Genomic DNA, 23,917 nt, shown 5'->3' with positions numbered 1-23,917 from the left:
CCACCTTCACTTCACATCAAGAGGCCTCAACTACAGTTTTAAATATTTACAGATGTACATGACCCCGGCTATGCCAGTAATTATAGAAATTAATATGATGCTTTAGGTGGCAACCAGATGTTTCATGGAATAGTTTGAGGAAGTATCTTCACAAAAGCCAGAATGCCTCGGTCTGAATCTCAGCTCCAGCAGTTAATAGCTGTATGACCGTGAGCAAATTAACTTTCTGTGTCTTTTAGAAAATATATATGTAAATATAGAATTATATATAAAAATTTATATAAAAATCTATAAAATGAAGAAAATAGTATCTACTACACAGGGATGCTGGAAAGATTTAATGGTGGGATATATGTAAAGTACTCAGAAGAGTATGTGTCATGTACTGAGCTATCTATACATATGTGTGTGTATAATATTTGCTATTGGCATCATTATTTTTATTATATTTTATATTCTGGTGACATGGCTAATGAAAGTGGTCTATACGTGCACTCAATCATTCTTCATGCCACTAAAAATTACAGCAAATGGGATGAGGCCCAGTACATCTTCAGTACTTCATAGAACCTTCACCAGTTCCATTAGACAACAGTGCCTTTTTCTACTTACAATAATTTACAGATTACTTTTCTCTCTGTACTACTTAGTGGGCAATGACCATGTACTACAATGCAAATAGCACCTCCTGGATTGAGTGGTATATAACTTACATGACAATCAGAGGCAGGCTAAAGCCACTGACCTGAAAATATCAGACTCTATTGCTAAGTCAAAGTTTTGCAAATCAGTTCATTCGCAGCAACTGTCTATGTTGGGCTGCTTTAACAAGCACACTGATGAGCAGATGAAGGTTATGTTATGTGGCATCTCAGAAAAGCTGCAGCCAGAGGTTTTCAGATGGTAAAGTGGTGTCAACCTATAAATCTCAGTTCTGGTTGCACAATGAAAGAAGGCAAATTTAGGTTTGTTTTCATAGTGAAAAAACATGAGCATTTGATTGAACAATTTTTCTCTGTAAGACTTCAGTGGTCTTAATTTTGTGTTTAGTTGCTTAAAATACACAAAATAAAAGCTTTACTACATCAATGTCTCAAAAAAAGAAAATATCGGTGTGGTATAAATATTTAATTGTATTCTAACAACTGTTAAGCTAAACTATTTTTGATTTATACAAACGTAAGTGACATGTATTTCACGTATTATTCTCCTCTTAAGCAAATTTACAGTAAGATAAAATTGTCTCCCATGAAAAAAACTAAAATCAATGTAGAATTAAGGGTGCAATTGTTTTGCACAGACTAGAAAATAAGTGTTGAAGCATAAGGTCAGACTCAGAACAGTCAGAGCAAGAAATATTGTGTGTCAGGTCTGAATGAATGAGGCTAAATGAACAGAAGCTGAAAAAGCAGGAAAGACAGCATGAATAGGGAAGAGAGATGGTGAAATCAGCCCAATTAACCCTGAGGACAAAGTCCAATGGTAGGGAGATACAAACATATGTCCATACAATAACTTGTAAATGAATGTTCATAGCAGCATTGAAAATAATAGCCAAAAAGTGAAAACAACCTAAACGTCCATCAAGTGATGAATGAATAACTGGTATAGCCATACAGTAGAATAGTATTCAAGAATTTAAAAAATGCAGTACTGACACGCGCCACAGTACAAATGAACTCTGAAAACATTATGCTAAGAGAAGGAAGCCAGTCGTCAAGGAATGACTCTTATTTATATGAAATGTCCAGAACAGGCAAATCTGTGGAGACAAAAAGTAAGGATGCAGGGTTTCTTTTCAGGGTGATGAAAACGCACTAGAATTGATTGTGGTGAAGTTTACACAACTCTGTGTGTATACTAAGATACACTTAGTTGTATACTTTAAATGGGTGAGCAGTATATGTGATTTATATCTCACTAAAGTTGTTTTTAAAAATCTAATGGCAAGATTAAGAGAATTTTCTTTCTTTCTTTCTTTCTTTCTTTTGAGACAGGATCTCACTCTGTCACTCAGGCTGGAATAAAGTGGCACAACTGTGGCTCACTGCAGCCTCAACCCCCTGAGCTCAGGTCATCCTGCTACCTCAGCCTCTTCAGTTGCTGGGATAGGCTCCCACCTCCACTCCTAGCCTCAGGTAAGTTTCTTAATTCTCTGTTTTGAATGTATACACAATACATAATCTAAATATTAATATGCTTTTACAATTTTAAAAATTTTTAAATAAAGGAAATGCCCAACTTTTCAAACAGTTTGTAAATTAACATAAAACATTAGCATTTTGAAGAACAATATCATGGCCTTTCTGTAATGGTTAACCTGAAATCCATGAAATAAACAGGCACAGATTCTATATCTATTCACAAAAGTGAAGATAAAAATAAGATAATTTCTGGAACATTCCGTGAAACATTCTCCTCTGATTTAATCGGGCTTGCCTCATGCTGGCAATAAAGAAGTCACTTAAACATACTGTTTAACAGGAAAAAAAGTCACTCAACTTTTGTGAGGAATGATACATAATTCTTAACTTTTCTAGGGGTATTATAAGAAAAAAATGTATGTAATTATAAGAAAAAAGGCATAATGAAAGTCATTATAAAGATACTAAAATTTTAATAAAATCAGTTATAATGAAGATACAAAAGAAAGCTGTCTTCTGAAATTAGTATCTTAAAACATTTTATATTGTTTAACCAGCTACAGATTAACTGTTGACATGTTAAATTTCACACATATTTGACTTCTTATTTGAAATAACTCTTGTGTCCCTTTTTCTAAATTAATGTGGTCACATAATGTAACCTCTAGGGAAGCCTCTGACATAGATGGTTTTTTTTTTTTAATTTTATTTTTTTTAGATGGAGTCTCACTCTGTCGCCAGGCTGGAGTGCAGCGGCATGATCTCGGCTCACTGCAAACCTCTGTCTCCCGAGTTCACGTGATTCTCCTACCTCAGCCTCCCGAGTAGCTGAGACTACAGGCGTACGCCACAACGCCGGCTAATTTTTTTTTATTTTTGGTAGACACGGGGGTTTCACCATGTTGGCCAGGATGGTCTCAATCTCTTGACCTCGTAATCTGCCCACCTTGGCCTCCCAAAGTGCTGGGATTACAGGCGTGAGCCACCGTGCCCAGCCCGACATAGATGGTTTTTTAGGGTTTCAGCGACTTCTTGTTGAAGTTGTCTCACAACTACCTGATAAAGTATTTTTGTTACTGATTTTGTAAATCACCTTATTATTAAATTTTCAATAATATCTAACTCTAACATATACTTGGAAAAATATCACCACATACACAATTCACCTTCTTTTCCTCGTGTGTACATATTCCTATTTATTACTGAATCCAGTTAAGGACACAGCAGGTGTTATCTTCCTGCCAAATAGATATTCTGTTACTAGACGACAGTTTTAGCCCACCATTCAGTCATCTGCTGATAATTCGGCGATGCTTAACAACCTGCTGAAGTCTCAAGAAAGCAGTGGATATGTGAGTGAGGCTGGCAGTGGTCAATTCTACACTGAGGAACGTTTCCCTCTTTTTCCTCTTTTTTTATTAGGAGCTCAAATCAACCTCAGGGGTCCTCAGTTATTCACTTGCCTGTCCAAATCTTTCCAATAGGTTCCTGTCTCAGAATAAAAGAAAAATTCCAGTGGCTTTTAAGGCCCTGTAGGTAACCTCCTGACCTCAGCTGCTATGAGTCTCTCTCCTACTTATGGCATTTCTACTATATGTGAATCCCACCTCCCCTCATTTGTCTGAAAATGAGGATCCGATGCCAGACTAAAAGATCACAGATAACTACACTTATCATTGCTGGACAAAGCTCTATCCAAATGATGGTCAGTGAGCCTTGAAATAAAAATTATAAGCAAATTATATGTAATAATAGTAAATTATGTATACCAGTGGGAAAAATAAATCAAATATGGTTTTGCTAAAATTCACTCTATTTGTCCCAGATTGTTACTTAATAAAAAGTAGATGCCTTTTAAAAGTTGAGTGGTCATAACAACATGTAATTTGAAATCGAAATATTTTCAGATTTAAGTTAAATTGACATTAATAAAAATAAAATTATACTAACTAAAACGTATGAAAAGCTACTGAAGAAAAAGTATTACAAGATATAGCAATACACATTTATGCCATTGCCATATGTTATAGTAAGACATAGTCTCTGATACAGTTTGGATGTGTGTCTCCTCCACATCTCATGTTGAAATATGATCCCTGGTATTGGAGGTGGAGCCTAATGGGAGTTGTTTTGGTCATGGGGGCTGAACCCTTATGAATGGCCTGGTGCCCTCCCTGGAGTAGTCAGTAGTTCATGCCAACTGGTTTTTTGAAAGAAGCTGGCAGCTCTCTCTTGCTCTCTTCTCTCTTACTCTCTTGCCATGTGAGGCACCTGCTCCCCCTGCACCTTCTGCCATGAATAAAGCTTCCTGAGGCCTCACCAGAAGCTGGGCAGATGCTGGTACCTTGCTTGTACAGGCTTCAGAGTAGTGAGCCAAATAAGTCTCTTTTTGAATTACTAAGCCTCAGGGTTTTTTTTTTTTTTTATGGTAATGAAAAACAGACTAATATTGACACCTTGAAAACTGGAGATCATGAAAAGTCAAAGTAACAGAATATGGGCATTATCTCCCAAATTTGAAGTATACAAAAATATGTGAAGCAAATAATTTAAATTGAATATTTAGCCAAGAAAATAATTGATAAAAATGATTAAATATTTTCTTATTTTGCAATTAAAAATAGAAATTTGACACAATATGAATCGAAACTGGACCATCCATTTAAGACAATTTTAATTTTAAATTAGAAATTATGATGCTTATTTTATCTAACAATTTTATTGAAAGTTTAATCAGATAAGGACAAATTATAATTACTTAATATTGCCATAGTATCTTACATACAACTTCCTGTTATTCAACGAAAGCCAAAAAGGTAGCCAGTCTTGCAAGTTGAGATGGATCAAACAACTGAAACCAGTACTGTGTTATATCATTATATTGTTTGCATTTAAAATAAAATATAAAGACAACCACAAAAATTAAGTAGGGACTATAACTGCTGTGCGGAAGAGATTTCATAAAGCGGGCATGAGACTGTCATCCTTAGAAAGGCCTGCTTGCATGGCTGGCCTCTGCCTGGCATTTGGGACCTTGGAATTGGGAGAGTCCCCACTATTTCCTAACTGAGAAGAGTGGTTCACTCTGTCCTAAACTGTATAAACAAAGCGGTTTACTCTGAATAGCTGCTTTCCTTCTGGGAGTCTGGGAGTTGAGTACCTTTGAGAGAGAGAAGCCTATGTGACTAGCCTTCATAAAAACTTGAGTGCTGAGTCTCTAATGAGATTCTGGTACTGGTAGACAACATTGCACATGTGTTGTCAAATTTTGAGGCTGAGGGAATTAAGTACATCCTGGTACCTCCACAGGAAAAGACTCCTGGAAGTTTGTGCCTGATTTCCTCCAGATTTCACCAAACACACTTTTTCCCTTTGCTAATTTTGCTTTGTATCCTTTGTCATAAATCGAAGCCCTGAGTATGACTATTTGGTAGGCCCTGTGAGTCCTTCTAGTGACTCACCAAACCTGGGAGTCTTCTTGGAAACCGTGACACAATTGCATTATGTAAATTTTTAAAAATTTAACTTGATGTGTTGTGACTGTAATCAAAGGTTATTTCACAGAATACCTTTATCTAATCTGTTGTTCTTGATAGTTGCCTTAGAGATGTATTTCTATATTGGTTTTAATAAGGCCATAAAAGGGATAGAGAAAACAATTAGTGTCAGAAAATAATGTGATGAAGCTACAATCCTATTTTATACAAAATAAAAAATAGAGAATCTTGATGATTGACAGTATGTTCTATAGTATGAAAATTTCTTGAACTAAACTGAAAATATCACAGTCAATTTTCTCCAACTCAGCAGTGTTTAATTCCTTTTTATAATTGTGCATCAGGCAGAGAGTGATGGCATGTACCTGTAGTCCCAGCTACTCAAGAGCCTGAGGCAGGAGAATCACTTGAGGTCAGGAGTTAAAGGCCTCCATTCTCTATCATTGCACCTGTGAATATCTAAGCTGCACTACAACTTGGGCAACATAGCGAGACATCTCTTAAAATGATAATAATAATAAATAAAATAACTCTACATTCAGGTTACTGGGATAATTGTAGAAAAGCATATAACCATTGGTATGGTATAATGCTCTATTACTGATCATAGAGTTCCTTTTATTTTTTCCAGTCTTTTTCTTAATTTCTTATACAACTGAAAACATAGTTCACCTATTAAAAACAGTTTTTCAAAAAGTCAAAAGAATTGCATCCAAAATGTATGATGAGTTATCTGCTGTTCCCCCTAAACAGTAGATTTTACCGTTAAGATTCAATAAAACTTTTATTTGGGGATGAAAAAGCAGTTATCTTATATAGAGGTGGTTAAAACTATGGTAATCCATTCAAGAGCTCCATCTAACTGGGTAGGCGTGGGAGAAGGAAGCCTCTCAGAGCAACCTAGGAGGCCCCCCTGGCTTGAGAAATGTCAGTGGACTCAGTGTTGGAGTAAGAGGGATGTGGAAGGGAGCAGTGGGATGGGTCCACTTTTGCTAGGGTTGATGGAGAGGAGACAAAGAGAACAGACTGTGCCCTCTGATTGCCCCAAAGGCTAGGCCCTGCCACAAAAGCTGTGCTAGTGGCCCTGTTCACTTGCCCTTTGGGGGTGAGTAGATAGAATTTCCTTCTCTAATTAGCAGCTCAGAAACGCTAAGTCAACAGCCCGTTGTTTCTTGTGGCTTTAATCAGAAAAAGATTCCTATGAAGGCTGCCAAGTGGCTACTCCCCACTTTTTGTTTCTTCTTAACATCCACCTGCTTCCCAAAGTGATCTGCTCCCCCCGACCTTGGGCTGCACTGGGGAAGGGCGGTCGCTAGGGTGGGGAGGGGCCCAGAACCCATAGGGCAGAGCATAGTGGCTCCATGTATAGGAGGGAGTGAAAGAGATGGGGGTGGCATTTTCCAGGAGAGTTGTGGGGAGATGACCTAACAAGCGCGCCCCTACTCCGCACTGGCGAGAGGGGCAAAGCTGGAGTGAACCCAGCTGAGCCTGGGCCGCCCAGCCCCGGAGGCTGGAGGCGCTGTGGTCAGGAAGCGCTCGGAGGATGGAGCCTTTTTCCCTGTAAGCAGGGGGCCAGGGTCTCACTCCTGAGCCGGCTTCCCACGGACCCCAGGCCCCGGCAGGGTCCTGCAGTGAGGATGATCATGCCCACGGGGTGGGTGGGGTGTTAGCAAAGCGGGGCCGCAGGGCAGGTTCTGGAAGCCACTCCGCGTGGCTGGGCTGGAGTGTGCAGACGTGGGAGAGCCCGGAATGGGGAGTGCGTGTCCGGTGGAGGCCCGAGACTGGCCTTCCCTCGCTGGGTCTGCGCCGGCAGGCTGCCTAGGTGGGCCTGTCCCGGAGCTCCCCTGGGGCGGAGGCGCGGGAGGCGGGGAAGGGCCGGGCGGCGGGACAGGTGTCCCCAGCGGGAGGTCGGGAACCCGTCGGGGCCGCCTGCGGTGCAGGGGTCGGAGGCCAGGCGACGCGGGCGGGAGGGAGCTCGGCCAGAACTGCTGAGAGCCCCCAGCCGCGCTGGGACTCAGGGGCTCCCTGCCTTTAGCCACTGAGAGGCGGGGCAGGCTGCGGGGTGCCCGGGAGAAGCCAGATGCCTCTCATTTTACACGGACTAATTGGATCCTGCCACCCGCCTGGGACCTCGGCATTGTCTTGTCCGCTGCACTGACGGGGAAACTGAGGCACGGTGCGAGTAAGGCGGGGGTGGGAGTCGCCGCCTCCGAGCAGGGGCGCGCCCGGCACCCACCCGCACACCCGGCTCCCGCATGGCCTCTGCTCCTGCTCCGTGCACCGCGGCATCTGGGGAAACCGGGCTGGGCTCCTCTGTCCTCTAGAAGCTATTGATAAGTTTTAGATAAATGTTACTACTAGACACGAGGAAAGTTGAATCCATGATTGGCATAGAACAAATGGTTGCACCGCGTTCTCCGCGTTAGAGGGAGTGTGTGATTGTGAGTGAGAGGGGAATGGGCACTGAATCCTTACCTACACAAATGCCTAAACTCGTAAGGCATTACGACACACACATCTGAAAATCTAAGTGATAGGAATTCTAATGGTCTGGGATCCAAATGAGACCCAGCCACTGTTAGCAGCCTTCAGTTTTGTCCTGTTGCCCATAATTACCCCAAGGTCAGGGAGAAGCACTGAAGCAAAGGCATGAACATCACTTTGAAAAAGAAACCTGCCTTGGGCACTCCTTCCTTCAGACTCCCCTTGAAAGTATTCCCTCATTTCATTCAAAAGGAGTTAACTTTTCTAAACTAAGTGGTGCTGGTAGAAGATGCTACCTGATTTAAGTGTTGCCCTAATTCTTGAAGCTCTTCGAAGACATCTTGGCCTTCCTCTGTTCCCTCCCCTTCCTGCTATTTTGCAGACATATCCACTGGGGAATTGTATGGCAGGAAGGCTGATTTTATTTAGCTGGTCCTTGATTCTTGGTTTGCACAGTATCTGGGTCCGGCCTGCAGCCCTTGGGTCCAGGTAAGTTCATTAGGAAAAGATTTATTTACATTCAATTTAAGGCATCTAGGTCCTAAAACAGCACTTATATTATCTGTGGGATAATCCTGCTTATTAATTTGCAGAATAGTCAGATGTCTATAGAGTTTTGGGTAGGAAAGGGGTAAGCCACTTTCAAAATTTATTCTTGAGGAGGCTGAAGAGGAGACAAAGGCAGATTTTGAAATTCTGCTAGAACACTGCCACTGGCTAGGAGGAGAGATCGAAACCATAGAATAAGTCATGAGAATAATGGACCTTTTTAACAGAGCTTTCTAGAGAAGCTTATAGCTTATTTTGCACAAATTTTAATGTGTACTTTTTTTTCTGATCAGGTTCATATATTCAACTTCTATACATTTTCATATTTATGGCTATGCTAATTTACAGTGTAGGAGAAAACCGTCAGTATATGTTGAAGAAGAAATCTATGAAGTGTACAATACAGAGAGTGCATGAAAGAGAATATATTCGATGAAGGCACCCTAGAGCTATTGGACTCTTAGATCATCAGATCTGGGAGGGTGTTCATCCTTTCCAGTGCATGCAGGAGGAAGCTGAGGCTCTGAGGTTTGGAAACCCAGGAGATACCACTCAGCTGATTTCTAGCAGGTTTGTATTAAATCTTAGTTCTGGAGAGTTAAGAATCTTGAGGAGTGATAACCTTGGCTGTTGAATTAAGGACATGATGTTCTTGGAGAAAATTAATCAGGAAGGGCACTGGGTGAACATTTATCAAGAGATTCTTTAGCAAAGAACAAATATAGGTAAAGCATAGGGAAATGAGCCAGAAATAAATCAATTAAATAAGGACCTATTTTGGGGGGGGACTAAAAAACATTAACTTCAAAGTTATTTGCAGTATGTGGCCCTTTGCCCCGACCAAGCCAGTATGTCTGACTCATGCGATCACAGCATTCTGCAGAATGACCTCTAGTCTCTATACATTCATACGATATGAATGTATAGAGATCTTGTCTTGATCTGTCTAAGGCAGTGACTGTTGTTCCTTTTTACATATATTACTGGGAGGGTTTTATGCTCAGTGAGTCCCCAACAGCTGTCACTCTGGCTGACTACAGTAGTCTGCAAGCCTCCTCACTTCTGATGAGCAGCCACACCTTGGGCAGTGCACGCCTTGTATTAGTCAGGATGTGGGCTCAGCTGTGTGTCAAGACCCCAAATAACAGTGGCTTATGCAAGGTAGAAGTCTATTTCTGTTTCATGTGCTCATGTCAAAGATGTGCTGGCAGGACAGGTCTGGCCTGTGGAGTCATCTGAGGCCAGGGATTTTCTGTCCCCAAACTCTGTTGCCCTCCTTCAAGGAGTCCCACATGGTTCACCATGCCATGCACACCCCCACACAGGAAGCGGAAAAGGGCACCCCCTTACCCTTTAAGGCCGGTCATTGCACACAATTACACGCCTCACTTTTTTTTTGCTCATTCCCATGGCCCGTAATTTAGTTTCATGGTCATATCCAGGCTGCAAGGGAGGCTAGGGAGTGCAGTCTATCATGGGGGGCTAGGAACCCAGCTAAAATTTCTATCACTCTGGATGAAGGTGAGAAGGGGTATTGGAGATAACTAGTAACTCCACAAAAGCACTGACAAGGATCAGAGTTGATACCCAGTCACCTTCCCAAGTGATGGTCCACACACAGTTGGAACCAGGGTAGTATTTCTTGCATGCCTGCATTGATTCATTCAACAAATACTTGACTGAAAATAAGGCACTGAAAATAAGGAAGTAGAAAAATGCAGTCACCATCTTCATAAAGCTCTAACCCAGGTTGGTGCCCACTAAGTGATCACTAGTCTAGGTGTGGTGTACAGAGTAAGTGGGGACTGGGGAGGACAGTAATTCAGATAAGAGAGAGAGAGTGGGTGCTTGCAGGGAACGATGGGAGACAGAAGAGGCTCCTAGCTCTTTCCAGAAGGCACTCCTGGAAAAAGACCAGACCCAGAAATTAAAAGTCGAGAGTGTAACTGTAGTTGAACTAATGAAACTGAGGGTCCAACCCATAGCTTTGTGAGAGGCACAAATGTAATTTTTTATTTTTCAAAATAACATTAATATAATTTCTTCTATATTCCTTGTGCAAACCCTCAATGTTCTACATTAAAGAAGAGGCTAAATAGGAGGTATAAACTTTCTAAATTTTCTTATGAATAAATAGTGCTGAGCTGGGTGGTGGCCATGTCTCTAATCCTAGCTATTCAGGAGGCTGAGGCAGGAGGACCACTTAAGCCTAGGAGTTCGAGTCTGGCCTGGGCAATATCATGAGACTGTATCTCTATAAACAAACAAACAAGCAAACAAATAGAACAGAAATAGTGCCACAACTTACTTTGCTGCGTATTTGGGAGAACGCATATTAGTTAATCAAAATCATTTGCTGAAGGTTGTCTACATGCTCTATAAACAAGCTAGATAGACTCTACCTACATCAGGTATGCAAAGCTAGTGAAAGAATTACAGAAGAGTAACCATTTGCTTCCAGGCTGGCTTCTTCTTCCCTGGAGAGCAAGTTGGAGTTTATCCTAACCTGACACCTTTATGATCTTCTGATCATTTTATTCCTGGAATAGTTGTACTCCACATTTTGAAAGGCTAAAATGAAAATTATAGAACCCTCAACAAAGTTTGGTTGATGGAATTTCGACTTGACTGTTTCCGGCCACTTCTGAGTTTAACAAAGGAGGCTCATGTATATTCTTCATGGAATTTGGCTCCAAGAAAACTCAACTCAATTTCCTGGAATGGAGCGGATTTGTGATTTCAAAGAGAAACATCTGCATTTCCTTTTCTAAAAATACTCCATTTGCATTAGACTGCACCCTGTGACATTTCCACCAGATGGCAATACAGTCTTTGGATGACAGAGAGTCTTGCTGGTTTTCAAAATCTAGAAATATTTGTGTAGGCACTATAAAAAAGCATCTTTTTAAATGAAAAGCTCCCATAACTGCCCCGCATTCTAAAGCAACCATCTTTATTTGCACATATTCACTTTGAGTTTTTGTCAATATTCATACAGTCATAAGTACATTTATAATGTGCATAGCATTTTAGTCTGCTATCAAAATTCAGCACAACGTATATCATTCACATATTTCTACATGACCTTCATAATTATTGCAGCAGTTACATACTATTACACATAGTAAACCTTTCCCCTATTGTTACATAGTATGTAGTATGCACTTTTTCACCTGTTATAGATAATGCTGCAGGTAATGGCACACAATTGGCACACAGTTTTGGAACATTAGGAAGAATTTTAGGGATAGGAATACAGGGTGAAAGACATAGATGTCTTTTGCTCTTTAACTTTTCCAGAAAGATGTGCAGATTTACGTGGCTATCAGCACTGTGAGAGGATCTGGGTTCTGACCAGTTGCACTAGGCCCACGTTTTTGTTTTACTTTATTTTTTTAAATCCTAAAAGTCAGGTGCAGGGGCTTTAGCCTGTAATACTAGCACTTTGGGAGACTGAGGCGGGAGCTCAGGAATTCAAGACCAGCCTGGGCAACAGAGTTAGACCCAGTCTCAAAAAAAAAAAAAAAAAAAAAGCGAGAAAGAAAACGAAAGGGAGGGAGGGAGGGAAGGAAGGAAGGAAAAAAGAAGAAAAGAAGAGAAGAGAAATTAGGGCCAGTGGCAATGGGTCATGCCTGTAATCCCAGCACTTTGGGAGGCCAAGACGGGCATATCACCTGAGGTCAGGAGTTTGAGACCAGCCTGGCCAACATGGTGAAACCCCATCTCTACTAAAAATACAAAAATTAGCCGGGCGTGGTGACGGCACCTGTAATCCCAGCTACTCGAGAAGCTGAATTGCTTGAACCTGGGAGGCGGAGTTTGCAGTGAGCAGAGATTGCACTCCAGCCTGGGTCACAAGAGTGAAACTACGTCTCAAAAAAAAAAAAAAAAAAAAAAAATTAGCCGGGTGTGGTGGTGCATGCCTGTAGTCCCAGCTGCTTGGGAGGTTGAGGCAGGAGGATCACTTGAGCTGGGAGGTCGAGACTACAGTGAGCTGTGATTGCATGACTGTACTTCAGCCTTGGTGATGGAGCAAGACCTTGTCTCCAAAAATTATATATATATCCTAAGACATCTCCCATGATGATACATTAATTTCATTCAACAAGTATTTGTTCAATCTGCTGTTCCAAGTTTAATATTGAGTACTGGGAAGGCAACAATGAGGAAATACAGTCAGGCGGGGAGTCAGATTCTTCATCCTACAATTATGTAAACAAGTGTCAAGCCCCTGCCATGACAGGCGCCATGTGGGAGAGTAACAGGGTGCTCCGCAGCCCTGAGTGGGAGCGTTGCTGAGTCAGGAGGCCCAGCCATCCACGTTTCATCTTCCTTCCAGGCCTTGCGTTTGCTGCTTCGTTTGGAGCACTGCCCAAGCGTTGTCTTAGCTCCTGCTGCAGGGGAAACTGCATGGATAACCTGGGGTGGGGGCAGTGTCTACAGAGGAAAGGACTTGAAAATGCACTTCTCCCGAACTAGGTGATGTTTTCTGTGTGTGTGGCCCTTCTTCACGGTGGCCTCCTAGAAAAACAAGACCCTGACTCAAAGAACACCTCTCATTACAGTAAGACTGTTTGGAATGCTTTACTTTTTTAAAAATTTAATTGTTTAATGTGGTAAAAAAATATATAACATAAAACTAACCAGCTTAACCATCTTAAGGGCACAGTTCAGTGGCATTAAGTACATTCTCTTTGTTGTGCAACCATCACCACCACCCATCTCCAGAACTCTTTTAAAATCTTCCCAAACTCTGCACCCATCAAACAACTCCCATTTCCTTCTCTCTTCACCTCTGGCAACCATCATCCTACTTTTTCTTTATATGAGTTTGACGGCTCTAGGAACCTCTTATAACTGAAGTTATCCAGGTCTGTCTTTTTGTGACTAGCTAGTTTCACTTAGCATAATGTTCTTGAGGTCCATTCATGTAACACATGTCAGAATTTCTTTTCTTTCTAAAGCTGAAGAATATTCCATTGTATGGACCTACCACATTGCATGTATCTGTTTATCCACTGAGGGACCCTTGGGTTGCTATGGAAAATAATGCAACTGTGAACATGGACATCTGTTCCAGTCCTTGCTTTCAATTATTTTGTGTAGATGCACAGCAGTGGAATTGCTGGATCAGATGGTAATGCTATGTTTGCTTCACTATTTGTCATGTGCCTTTATGCATATTGTGATAAAATTTGATTTTTACAATAGTCCTGTGAGATAAGTAAGCATTGGTCTGTGGTTAAGAAAAGTGATTTCTTCAAAGTGAAATGATGAACGGAAGAGTATCCTGACCTTAAACTTGGCTTTTTTTTATTGCCCGTTCAGCTTGAAGAGTGGTTCCAATCACAAGTGTTACCTTCCAAGGACAATGTCATCCTGGTTATAACCAGCTTGCTCCCCTGCCCTGAGTCTTCTGCCAAGTCTGTCCAGGTGTGGGTCTGGGGCAGGGGACAGCTCACCCATTTCCCACTGCACAGAACAGAGGCTGTGTCCAGGGCCCCAGCAACAAAGGTTTCTCCTCTGGGTTTCTGTTTCCCTCTTTCAGTTCAGTCTGTCATCTGAACCATGAGGATCTGGTGGCTTCTGCTTGCCATTGAAATCTGCACAGGGAACATAAACTCACAGGACATGTGCAGGCAAGGGCACCCTGGCATCCCTGGGAACCCCAGTCACAATGGTCTGCCTGGAAGAGATGGACGAGACGGAGCGAAGGGTGACAAAGGCGATGCAGGTACTCACCTGGCGGCTTCGGCTGCCTTTCAGCTTCTCTCTTCATTCCTTTCATCTCATTCACTCATCATCTGTGTGGTTTTTCACCTACCCACTCACATCCCATCCATCCATCCACCCAACAACACTCACTGGGGCCTGACCCCAGTCATCCATTCACCCATCTGCCCAGCAACACTCACGGGGTCTGCTCCATGCCAGACTCTGTGTCAGGTGCTGGTGGAGAGCACAGGGCAAGATCGCCATGACCCCTGCCCTCCTGGGTTCTCTCATCTCTGACACCGCAGGACATTTTCAGTAGTATATAATGTCATGGATCCTCCCACCTCAGGTGACAGGTATGTTGGATTTTTGGCAACACGAAGCCAATAGAGAGATCTGATCATGAATTATTTGGCAGCAAGCATCCAGCTGCAGTGCAGGTGAGAGCTAATACCACATCATGTCATGAAGCAGGAGATGCGGAGTGACAGATGACACATACTGCTGCTGCTTATGAATCTATGACCTAGGTTGGGACCCTGTCCCAGGGTCTGGGGATCTGGGGACAGAATCCATCCTCTGGGAGGGAGATTTGCCAAAGCCTGGAAGTCTGAGTGCTTTCCATAACAACAACCAATAGACTTGGTTTCTGAATGGGGTACCATTCTTGAGGCCTGGTCTTGACCATAGGGTCACATATCTAAGACTTATGCAGAATGATCCACCGGGTTAAGAGCACAGTTCAGTGGCATTAGAAAGAAAATATCAAAACTTCTATGGACCTTTTTACAAACAAGTTTGTGTTTCTAACATGTGTCACTTTATGGCATTTGGTGGCCTGATAGTTTTTTGAATGGGCTGGATGAAGCCAAGGGTCACCAGGAAGCAACTTTATTTCTTTCTAACCGGCACATCTGCTCTGTGAGGTGTCTTCTCCTGGCTCACATCTCCAGCTCATTGAGACTGTTCCAGTCCCCCGGGAGCAAATAGCCCAGTCCAAATGAATGCCAAAACCTTACCCTTAATGAAATCAGGTCTTCTGCCCTCACACTGTGACCACAGTGGTGTGTGTGTGTGTGTGTGTGTGTGTGTGTGTGTGTATGTCTGTGTCTGTGTGTATTTTATTTCTGAATGTTTAGGATTTTCATTTTTTAAATTTTTGTTATAAAATATTACGCATAAAAGGAGATAAATAGGTGATAAAAAATACAGAGAACTAAGACAAACACTTCTATATTCAATACCAAATTTCTCTACCTCTTCCGTGTTGAATTTCTCTCCTCTGCTTACCAATGTCCATTCTTTCAAGTTTTACATACTTCTTAGAAGCAAATGTCATATCTATTTTTTCTATGTAATTCATAAGTATTATTTGTAATATATATTCTTTCTTAGAAGGACATTCAATCACATTGCTCACACTAAAAATTTACTTCATTTTTATCTTATCATCTTAAAGTGTATTTTTGTGTATGTTTTATACCAAACATATTTTTCATATACTACCTGTGCATAATGTAGAAACATATAAATGTCTACTGATTGGGGTCTGTGTTCATGCTTTGTGAGTTGTGGTGCGTGATCATGAAAGCTCAGAGGCCACTGCTCTAGAGAATGGGAGAAACGAGAGCCAAGCAGGGGAACAAAAAGAGGGAAGGAGAGGAAGACACAGGGGAGCAGCCAGTAGAGGGGAGGGAAGGGGAGCGCAGGGAGGGGCAAATGTAGGGATAAGCCCCCTGCATTCAGAGGTCCCACGCTGACCAAGGCCCCAGTCAGGAGCACTGGTGTCCCAGGAGAACAGACATCGTGACAGAAATAAGTCTGCCTGTGTCAGTCCTGTCTCAGGACCTGCAAGCCGGCCCAGGCTGCGCCTGTCGCCCCACAGCCACGTCAGTGGGTCTGAAGTATGGGAGTCTCTGCTGCTTTGTGAGAAGCCAGAGTCTGGGGTGAGCTGTGGCCCAATGAGCACTCTACTGCCATGGCCAGAACCGTCTTCAACCTGCTGACGGATAGCACGCCGACCTGGGGCTCAGGGGGGCCTGTTCTGAGCACAAGGACTTGAGTGTAGTCAGCAGAGCCCCACTCACCTGATGTTCTCTGCCAGCTTGATTAGTAGCATTTCCCCCAGTGTAAGGCACTAGAGGGATCCCTCCAGAACTCTCTCTTCTATCTTGGGATAGTGTCACATAACCATAGTCATCTGTGTTTTCATAGGAGCCTAGTAAATCTTCCGTTCCACTCTCCTCGATAGTAATGGAAGAGAAACAGAGTGAGGAAACCTCCTCACACCTCCAACATTCAGACCACGTCCCAAGTCCTTGTCGCAGGAGAGGAACACAATCAATTGTGACAGTCAGTCCCCATTGCACACACTCCCTCTTCGTCCTGTCTTGCTGTGTGCTCTAGGCACATTCTAGAGATGGGCACTTGGGAAGTCACTCAGTTCATTTCTTAGGTCACTTATCCCACGCAGCTCAGCACCCCAGATGCCCGCTCATGCCTGCCTCTCTCCACCTGCGCTCGTGTGGAGGACAGAGTGCCCCTCAGGGCAGGGGTCACCCCCAGACTCTCCAACACACATGGCTGATGGAGACCAATGGCCAGAAAAATCAGAAATGGAATTTCAACTCATGCCTGTTTTCTGCTTTTCCACCTAGGAGAACCAGGACGTCCTGGCAGCCCGGGGAAGGATGGGACGAGTGGAGAGAAGGGAGAACGAGGTTAGTAGTTCCTATTTATGGTGCTCTAATTCTGAGCTGTCGACTATTTAACAGTATTACCATGGACAAGTCCTCCATGCTGATTATAATCTTACAATAAAGGCAACACAGTTCTTACTCTCCAGACGGGGGGATTCTGCAGGGATTGGCAGGCTTTGCAGAGGGTTGGGTAGTAAATATTCTCAACTCCGTAGGCCATACAGATCTGTCACCACTACTCAACTTCCCCTTGTAGTGAAAAGAAGCTGTAGATGCTCCATAAATAAGCATGGCTCTGTTCCAGTGACACCATATGTGTGAAGACTGAAATGGGAATTTCCCATGGTTTCCATGTATTGTGGAATATTATTTGTGACCATTTAAACATGCAAACCATGGCCGAGCACCATGGCTCACAACTGTAATCCCAACACTTTGGGAGGCCCAGGTAAGAGAATCGCTTGAACCTAGGAGTTCCAGACCACCCTGGGCAACATAGTAAGACTTTGTCTATACAAATAAAAAAACTAGCCAGGCATGGTGGCACATGCCTGTAGTCCCAGCTACTCAGGAGGCTGAGATGGGAGGATCACTTGAGCCTGGGAGGTTGAGGCTGCCGTGAGCCATGATCTCATCACTGCACTCCAGCCTGGGTAACAGAGCGGGTGACCCTGTCACAACAAAAACCAGAAAAACAAAAAAAAATGTCAACCATGTTTGTTTTGCTTGCGGGAGGGAGGCTGAATTTGGCCTGTGGCTGTGGTTTGCTGAACTTTGAACCTTGCAGTGGATGAGCACTGAGGAGTGAGACTGAGTTTTTGACTTGGTGCATCTGGCAGCACTGCATGGAGGAGGTGGCACTAGAACTGGTCCCTGATGGGTCGGGATGTAGTCGTAGTGGCAAACTTGTGTAATCTTCACTTTGTGCTTTTCATGTACTGACTCACCAAATGCAACATCCCCGGACACTAGGTAGTTTTATCACCCCAGTTCCATAGGTGAGGGAACAGAGGCACGAGGCTCACTAGCTCATCTGACGTCCTGTGTGCATATGGGGACAGAATGGAAACCTGGCATTTAGCCTCAGAGTCCACACTTGCAACCACGGCTCTTTGGTATGGGTGGGGGTGCAAGGAAGCAGCAAGGTTTCTGTAGATGATGAACTGCCGGTGGGATAGATGGGTTGGGGCTGGGGTTGGGCAGGAGAGGGCAATGCCTCGACGCAGGCTTTATTTTATGTTCACTCCAGGGAGGAGGTTTTTAGACGATGGCACGACTAGGGTTGAGTGTCAGTTAATCTGCCTGTCGCTGCTCTGCAGAGTGCTTTCTGTCATGGATTGACATTATTTAATGGCCAGCATGGTAGACTTAGATGGTAGGGTTGTAATTTCTAATGTGAGCCCTGACACTAATTTAGTAGACAGTAGTCAAAAGGTGTGTTGGGATGTGTGTGTGTGTCCATGTGCACACACGTGTGTAATTGGAGTAATTGACTTCTATTTATTTTTTTGAGACAGGGTCTCACTCTGTTGCCCAGGCTGCAGTGCAGTGGTTTGATCACGGATCACTGCAGCCTCAGCCTCCTGGGCTCAAGCCATCCTCCCACCTCAGCCTCCTGAGTATCTGGGACTACAATTGTGTGCCACCGCACCTGGCTAATTTTTGTACTTTTTGCAGAGATGAGGTTTTGCCATGTTGCCTAGCCTGATCTTGAATTCCTGGACTCAAGTAGTCTGCCTCTCTTGGCCTCCCAAAGTGCTGGGATTACAGGCATAAGCCACTGAGCTGGGCTGGAGTAATTGAATTTTATTTTCTTATTTTTTTATTATTTTTATTTTTTTAGAGTCAGGGAATTGCTATGTTGGCCGGGATGGTCTTGAACTCTTGGCCTCAGGCAGTCCTCCTGCCACGGTCTCCCAAGGTGCTAGGATTACAGGTGTGAGCCACCGCACCCAGATGGAGTAATTGAATTTTAAACTCTGGGCATATACTGAACCTGTGCACTACTTTGTTTCATTTGCGAGCTCAATTATAGAAAAACCAAAGTTGTTCACAAGGGAATCTTTCACAAACTATCTCTTTATTTGCTCTTTCTCTATTTAGGAGCAGATGGAAAAGTTGAAGCAGAAGGCATCAAAGGTGATCAAGGCTCAAGAGGATCCCCAGGAAAACATGGCCCCAAGGGGCTTGCAGGGCCCATGGGAGAGAAAGGCCTCCGAGGAGAGACTGGGCCTCAGGGGCAGAAGGGGAATAAGGGTGACGTGGGTCCCACTGGTCCTGAGGGGCCAAGGGGCAACATTGGGCCTTTGGGCCCAGCTGGTTTACCGGGCCCCATGGGCCCTATTGGAAAGCCTGGTCCCAAAGGAGAAGCTGGACCCACGGGGCCCCAGGGTGAGCCAGGAGTCCGGGGAATAAGAGGCTGGAAAGGAGATCGAGGAGAGAAAGGGAAAATCGGTGAGACTCTAGTCTTGCCAAAAAGTGCTTTCACTGTGGGGCTCACGGTGCTGAGCAAGTTTCCTTCTTCAGATGTGCCCATTAAATTTGATAAGATCCTGTATAACGAATTCAACCATTATGATACAGCAGCGGGGAAATTCACGTGCCACATTGCTGGGGTCTGTTACTTCACCTACCACATCACTGTTTTCTCCAGGAATATTCAGGTGTCTTTGGTCAAAAATGGAGTAAAAATACTGCACACCAAAGATGCTTACGTGAGCTCTGAGGACCAGGCCTCTGGCGGCATTGTCCTGCAGCTGAAGCTTGGGGATGAGGTGTGGCTGCAGGTGACAGGAGGAGAGAGGTTCAATGGCTTGTTTGCTGATGAGGACGATGACACAACTTTCACAGGGTTCCTTCTGTTCAGCAGCCCGTGACAGAGGAGAGTTTATAAATCCGCCAGACCATCCATCAGAATCAGCTTGGGATGAACTTATTCAGATGGTTTTACTTTATTAATTCCTCCAATTATTACAATAATCATAAAAAGGTGAAAACGGAAAAGTTATTCCCAAAACTGATTCTATGTAACCTACTATTTTTCCAGGAGTAAATATTTAAAATAGCTGCATGGTTTATTCTAATTTATTTCACATTTCTTATTCCTATTATCTGAAGAATCCTTTGTGCGTTTCTTGTGGGAAGAGTGTTTTGATATCATTTTAGTGCTCTGAGGAGTCATGTGAAGATGTATCCCTCAACTGTGTTTCTGAGGACATTAAGAGGAAAGTAAAGGGAAACGTTTATTCCATTTAGTACTAGTAACAGCTTTAAGCTGGTGATGCTGTCACACTCCAGAAAGCTGTCGACACTGCTCATTTTGCCTTTTTTTTAAAAATGTATTTTTAAGTTCTGGAATACATATGCAGAACGTGCAGGTTTGTTACATAAAAGTGTGCTGTGGTGGTTTGCTGCATCTGTCAACCCATCACCTAGGTATTAAGCCCTGCATGCATTAGCTATTTGTCCTGGTGCTTTCCCTCCCACTTTGCTCATTTTCTAACCTAGGTTTTAATCACCATTCTATCCAACAAATCATTGTTTGATCATTATTTGCCAGACATGAATCTCTACTTGTTTTCTAGGATCGCCCTAATAAAGTACACAAACTGGGAGTCTTTAAACAACAGAAATGGACTTTCTCACAGTTCTGTAGGTTAGAAGTTTGAGATCACCGTAGCAGCAGGGCCATTCTCCCTCCAAAGGTGATACGGGAGGAACCGGCCTTGCTGCTTCCAGCTTCTGGCAGCTGGTGGCAGCATCACTCCAGTCTCTGCCTCCATCTTCAGGTGGCTGTCCTCCTGTATCAGCCAAATTTTCCTCTTCTTACAAGAACAGCTTCCCTAATCTAGTATGACCCATCTTAATCATAATTGCAAACTCCGTATTTTCAAATAAGGTCACATATGCAGGCACCGAGGGTTAGGACTTCAGCATCTATTTTGGGAGACACAGTTCAACCCAATCTGCCCTCTGGTTCCCAAAATTGATTTCCTTCTCATGTGCAAAATACATTTTCGCACCATGTCAACATTTCCAAAAGTCTTAACACTTTCCGCATCAACTCCTCTCACCATCTACATCATTTAAATAAGCTACAGAGGAGACTTACTGTGTGATTAATCGTGTGGCAAAATGTCTCTCCATCTGTGATCCTGTGAAGCGAGACACGTTAATCCACTTCTAAAAGACCGGGGGTTGGTGGGGGAGACAGGCATAGGGTAGACAATCCATTCCAAAAGAGAGAAAGGGGAAGGAAAAAAGGGTTCACGGGTCCCAGGCAATTCTGAAACCCTGGAGGGAAAATCCCATTAGACTTCTTTCACTATTTCCCATCTAAAATTTTTAACTGAGCTATGCAAGAGTAAAAAGTTACCGGACAGAGACACCAAACAGAGAAGGGCAGGATAAATTTACCAAGAGAGTAGGTTAAAAGGGAAACTTCTCCTTCAGGCCTATGGTGGTCATTTCTTGTTTACTCAAGTACCTGCCGTCTCTCAAAGAATATCTAATGTCCACTGGAATTCGAATATGTCATGATTTCACTCGCGCCCACCCCTAGTCAACTTGGGAGGGAAGCGCAACCCTAGCCTTTCCTTACTCTGGACACAGGGGGCGGTAAACCGAGAGAGCGGCCGAGAAGGCGAGGGGGAGCGACGCTCTTGCTCTCTGGACGACAACGTGCCCACGTCCTGAGGCCGCGCCCAGACCCGGAAGCGGGGCCGTCACGTGGGGCGGCGTGGGCTGCTGCCTTGGAAACGCGGAGCGCGCGCTCCCAGCGAAAGCAGCCCGGCAGGGGTCTGCGTTGGAGGAAGGGACTGCTCCGGTGATAGAATGCTGTGCGTCGGAAGGCTGGGCGGCTTGGGAGCCAGAGCAGCAGCTCTGCCGCCCCGCCGGGCGGGCCGGGGAAGCCTCGAAGCCGGGATCCGGGCCCGAAGGGTCAGCACCAGCTGGTCTCCCGTGGGCGCCGCCTTCAATGTCAAGCCCCAGGGCAGCCGCTTGGACCTGTTCGGCGAGCGCCGGGTGAGCGGCGCAGGAGGAGCTCCCCTCAGTCCCCGAGCTAAGCCGACCCCTGCTCCGCGCGGCCAGCAACAATCAGGGCGAGATTGTTTGGGCCTGGGAGGAGGCGAGCAGCGAACCCACCTTTTACAGTGGCGTCTTGTGTGCGCTCTCGATGAGGGCAAGGTCACCTCTGCTTTGAGGGGCCGGGTTTAGTGGTCTCCTACCCAGAGTGTCGGGTCCGGGAACTGCTTCTGCATGAGCCCCTTGCTCCACGTGAATCTGAATAGTTCGTTCTGGCAGTGGCGGTGAATTCGTCCTGCCAGGACCCGCCCTCTGCATATACTTAGGCGCACCCCTGCTAAAGCCCTTTAGCTCCAGCGCTACAGTCCTGCCTTAAGAGGCCTATCCCTGTGCGTTCACAGGCGGCATCACATGGTCTTTTTGCAAGGACACGGCTGCCTGGAGTCGAGTAATGGTAATTTCATTAATACCTGAAATTCCATCACCTATTAATTTATTTCAAAGCTTTGGGCTTTCTTGTTTTAAAACACGAAACTCTGTTGAGACGAGTCTCACTTCCCATAGTGCCATGGAATTGGTCACTTTGATTTCTTACCCCAGGAAGTCACTAGACTGCGTTGTCTAGTGAAAGGTGAGAGGAAGGTAAGGTTGGAAAGGACTTACCTGATGCCTGTTCTACTTGGAGTTTGTACATTTTGTCCGTTTTAGGTTAAGGATTACTTTTATTTTTGCCTTTTAAAATTTCGTTATACTGTATTGCCTTATAAAGAGAAGTCTAGGGTATTGTTGCACTGAGCTAAAGTGTGTGATTCTTGTTTTATCTCCATTATCAGTTTTGTCTATTTAAAAATTATTTTGTGTGAAATTTGCTACACCACCTTCCTTAAGGGTATGTAGTGTTGGTATTAACATAGTTGGTGTGAAGAGACCTACTTGTAGGCGCTGAGCAGGAAGACGTGAGGGGAAGCCTGATTTTGGGTGGATGAGATATAACTAATTTTAGCTTTTATTTTTCCCTTTTGTATCATGATATTCGGCACTGATAGCAGATTTTCAAATTTTAGAATTGATTTTTGCCTTGGAAAAAAAAAGGTTTATTCAGTTTTTTAGCATTATGGTCACTGGTAATCCGAGAGTTAGAATTCCCGAGAGCAATATGGGCAGGTTGTACTGGGAAGTGGAAGTAGTCTGTGCTTGAATCAAATTAAATCAGTATAAAGATGACATTTGTTTTTGGTCCTGATTTTCCTTTGTCTCCCACTGACTTTCTTTTATTTTTATTTTTTTATCTTGTAATATATTTTGAAGAGAGATTACTAGCTTAACTTCATCCATCCCTTCTTGTAGAAACAGTAGGGCTTGTCAGGCCTGAAGGTTTACCTGTTGGTATTTCTGAAAATCTATGTGTTAAGCACCTACAAAGTTGATTAACAAAGCCTAGCATCTGCTCCGGTCACTTGTTTCTTTCATTGAGTTCCCCCATGTGTTAGACATTCTATTGGATAGCTGGTTAAAGAAATGAAGGGCAGGGCTCTTGGGTCTGGAAGCTCACCTTTTCAGGAGAGAAGACTTTCAAACAGATAAATTGTAATAGAGAAGTATGGAAAAGTGTGGGCTTTACAGATGTACAGAGCGGGTTCGAGTTCTGTCTTTCCCAATATTAATTTGTGACCTCAAACAAGTTTTTTCTAACGTCTTAAAGCATGTGTCCTGATCTGTGAAAGAATGATACTCTGTTCTGTAGGATTGTGTGATTTAAATGAGAACCTATGTAAAGTAGCAGGTACACTTCATGGTATGCGGTAGG

The 23,917-nt window shown here is 43.7% G+C and overlaps 2 protein-coding genes, 1 long non-coding RNA gene and 1 pseudogene across 10 annotated transcripts in view; 3 read left to right on the top strand and 1 right to left on the bottom strand.

The window, feature by feature from the left end:
• LOC745201 (putative ankyrin repeat domain-containing protein 20A5) overlaps positions 1 to 2,074 on the top strand; it is a 37,262-nt pseudogene extending 35,188 nt beyond the window's left edge.
• C1QTNF9B (C1q and TNF related 9B) lies at positions 2,050 to 20,154 on the top strand. 2 transcript variants are annotated; one of them, XM_063791941.1, is made up of 4 exons: positions 2,050 to 2,138; positions 14,223 to 14,408; positions 17,047 to 17,109; positions 19,192 to 20,154. In XM_063791941.1, the coding sequence occupies exons 2-4, from the start codon at positions 14,243 to 14,245 to the stop codon at positions 19,962 to 19,964; spliced, it is 1,002 nt and encodes a 333-aa protein (XP_063648011.1). In that variant the 5' UTR covers positions 2,050 to 2,138; positions 14,223 to 14,242; the 3' UTR covers positions 19,965 to 20,154. The 2 variants fall into 2 exon arrangements, with proteins under 2 accessions (XP_063648011.1, XP_024204245.3); XM_024348477.3 differs by lacking the exon at positions 2,050 to 2,138 and having other exon boundaries at positions 14,212 to 14,408.
• LOC107973396 (uncharacterized) lies at positions 19,962 to 21,727 on the bottom strand. Of its 2 annotated transcripts, none has more exons than XR_008538736.2 (3): positions 21,689 to 21,727; positions 21,200 to 21,242; positions 19,962 to 20,049 (listed from the first exon to the last, which is right to left on the bottom strand). It is a non-coding gene; the product is annotated as an uncharacterized LOC107973396 (long non-coding RNA). The 2 variants fall into 2 exon arrangements; XR_008538737.2 differs by lacking the exon at positions 21,689 to 21,727 and adding an exon at positions 21,505 to 21,543.
• Positions 21,713 to 23,917, top strand: part of MIPEP (mitochondrial intermediate peptidase) — a 166,869-nt gene continuing 164,664 nt past the window's right edge. For 3 of the 6 annotated variants that reach the window (XR_010150380.1, XR_010150381.1, XR_010150382.1), the window contains exon 1: positions 21,777 to 22,110. Coding sequence is in view for 2 of the 6 variants with exons in the window: in XM_024348473.3 (XP_024204241.1) it covers positions 21,922 to 22,110 (189 nt within the window). In the remaining 4 variants the exon portion in view is untranslated. Of the gene's footprint in view, positions 22,753 to 23,917 lie in introns of all 6 variants that reach the window. The other 3 variants (XM_024348473.3, XM_024348474.3, XM_024348476.3) reach the window with 3 other exon arrangements.

Source organism: Pan troglodytes, chromosome 14 (genome assembly GCF_028858775.2).
Source record: "Pan troglodytes isolate AG18354 chromosome 14, NHGRI_mPanTro3-v2.0_pri, whole genome shotgun sequence".
Lineage (NCBI taxonomy): Eukaryota > Metazoa > Chordata > Mammalia > Primates > Hominidae > Pan > Pan troglodytes.
This window is presented reverse-complemented; position numbering and strand designations above follow the sequence as displayed.

What these genes read in the sequence shown, in the direction of transcription:
- C1QTNF9B (XM_063791941.1), top strand. Translation starts at nt 14,243, where the DNA reads ATGAGGATCTGGTGGCTTCTGCTTGCCATTGAAATCTGCACAGGGAAC. An exon ending in GGGTGACAAAGGCGATGCAG is followed by an intron (nt 14,409 to 17,046) that starts GTACTCACCTGG and finishes TTTTCCACCTAG; the next exon opens with GAGAACCAGGACGTCCTGGC. An exon ending in TGGAGAGAAGGGAGAACGAG is followed by an intron (nt 17,110 to 19,191) that starts GTTAGTAGTTCC and finishes TTCTCTATTTAG; the next exon opens with GAGCAGATGGAAAAGTTGAA.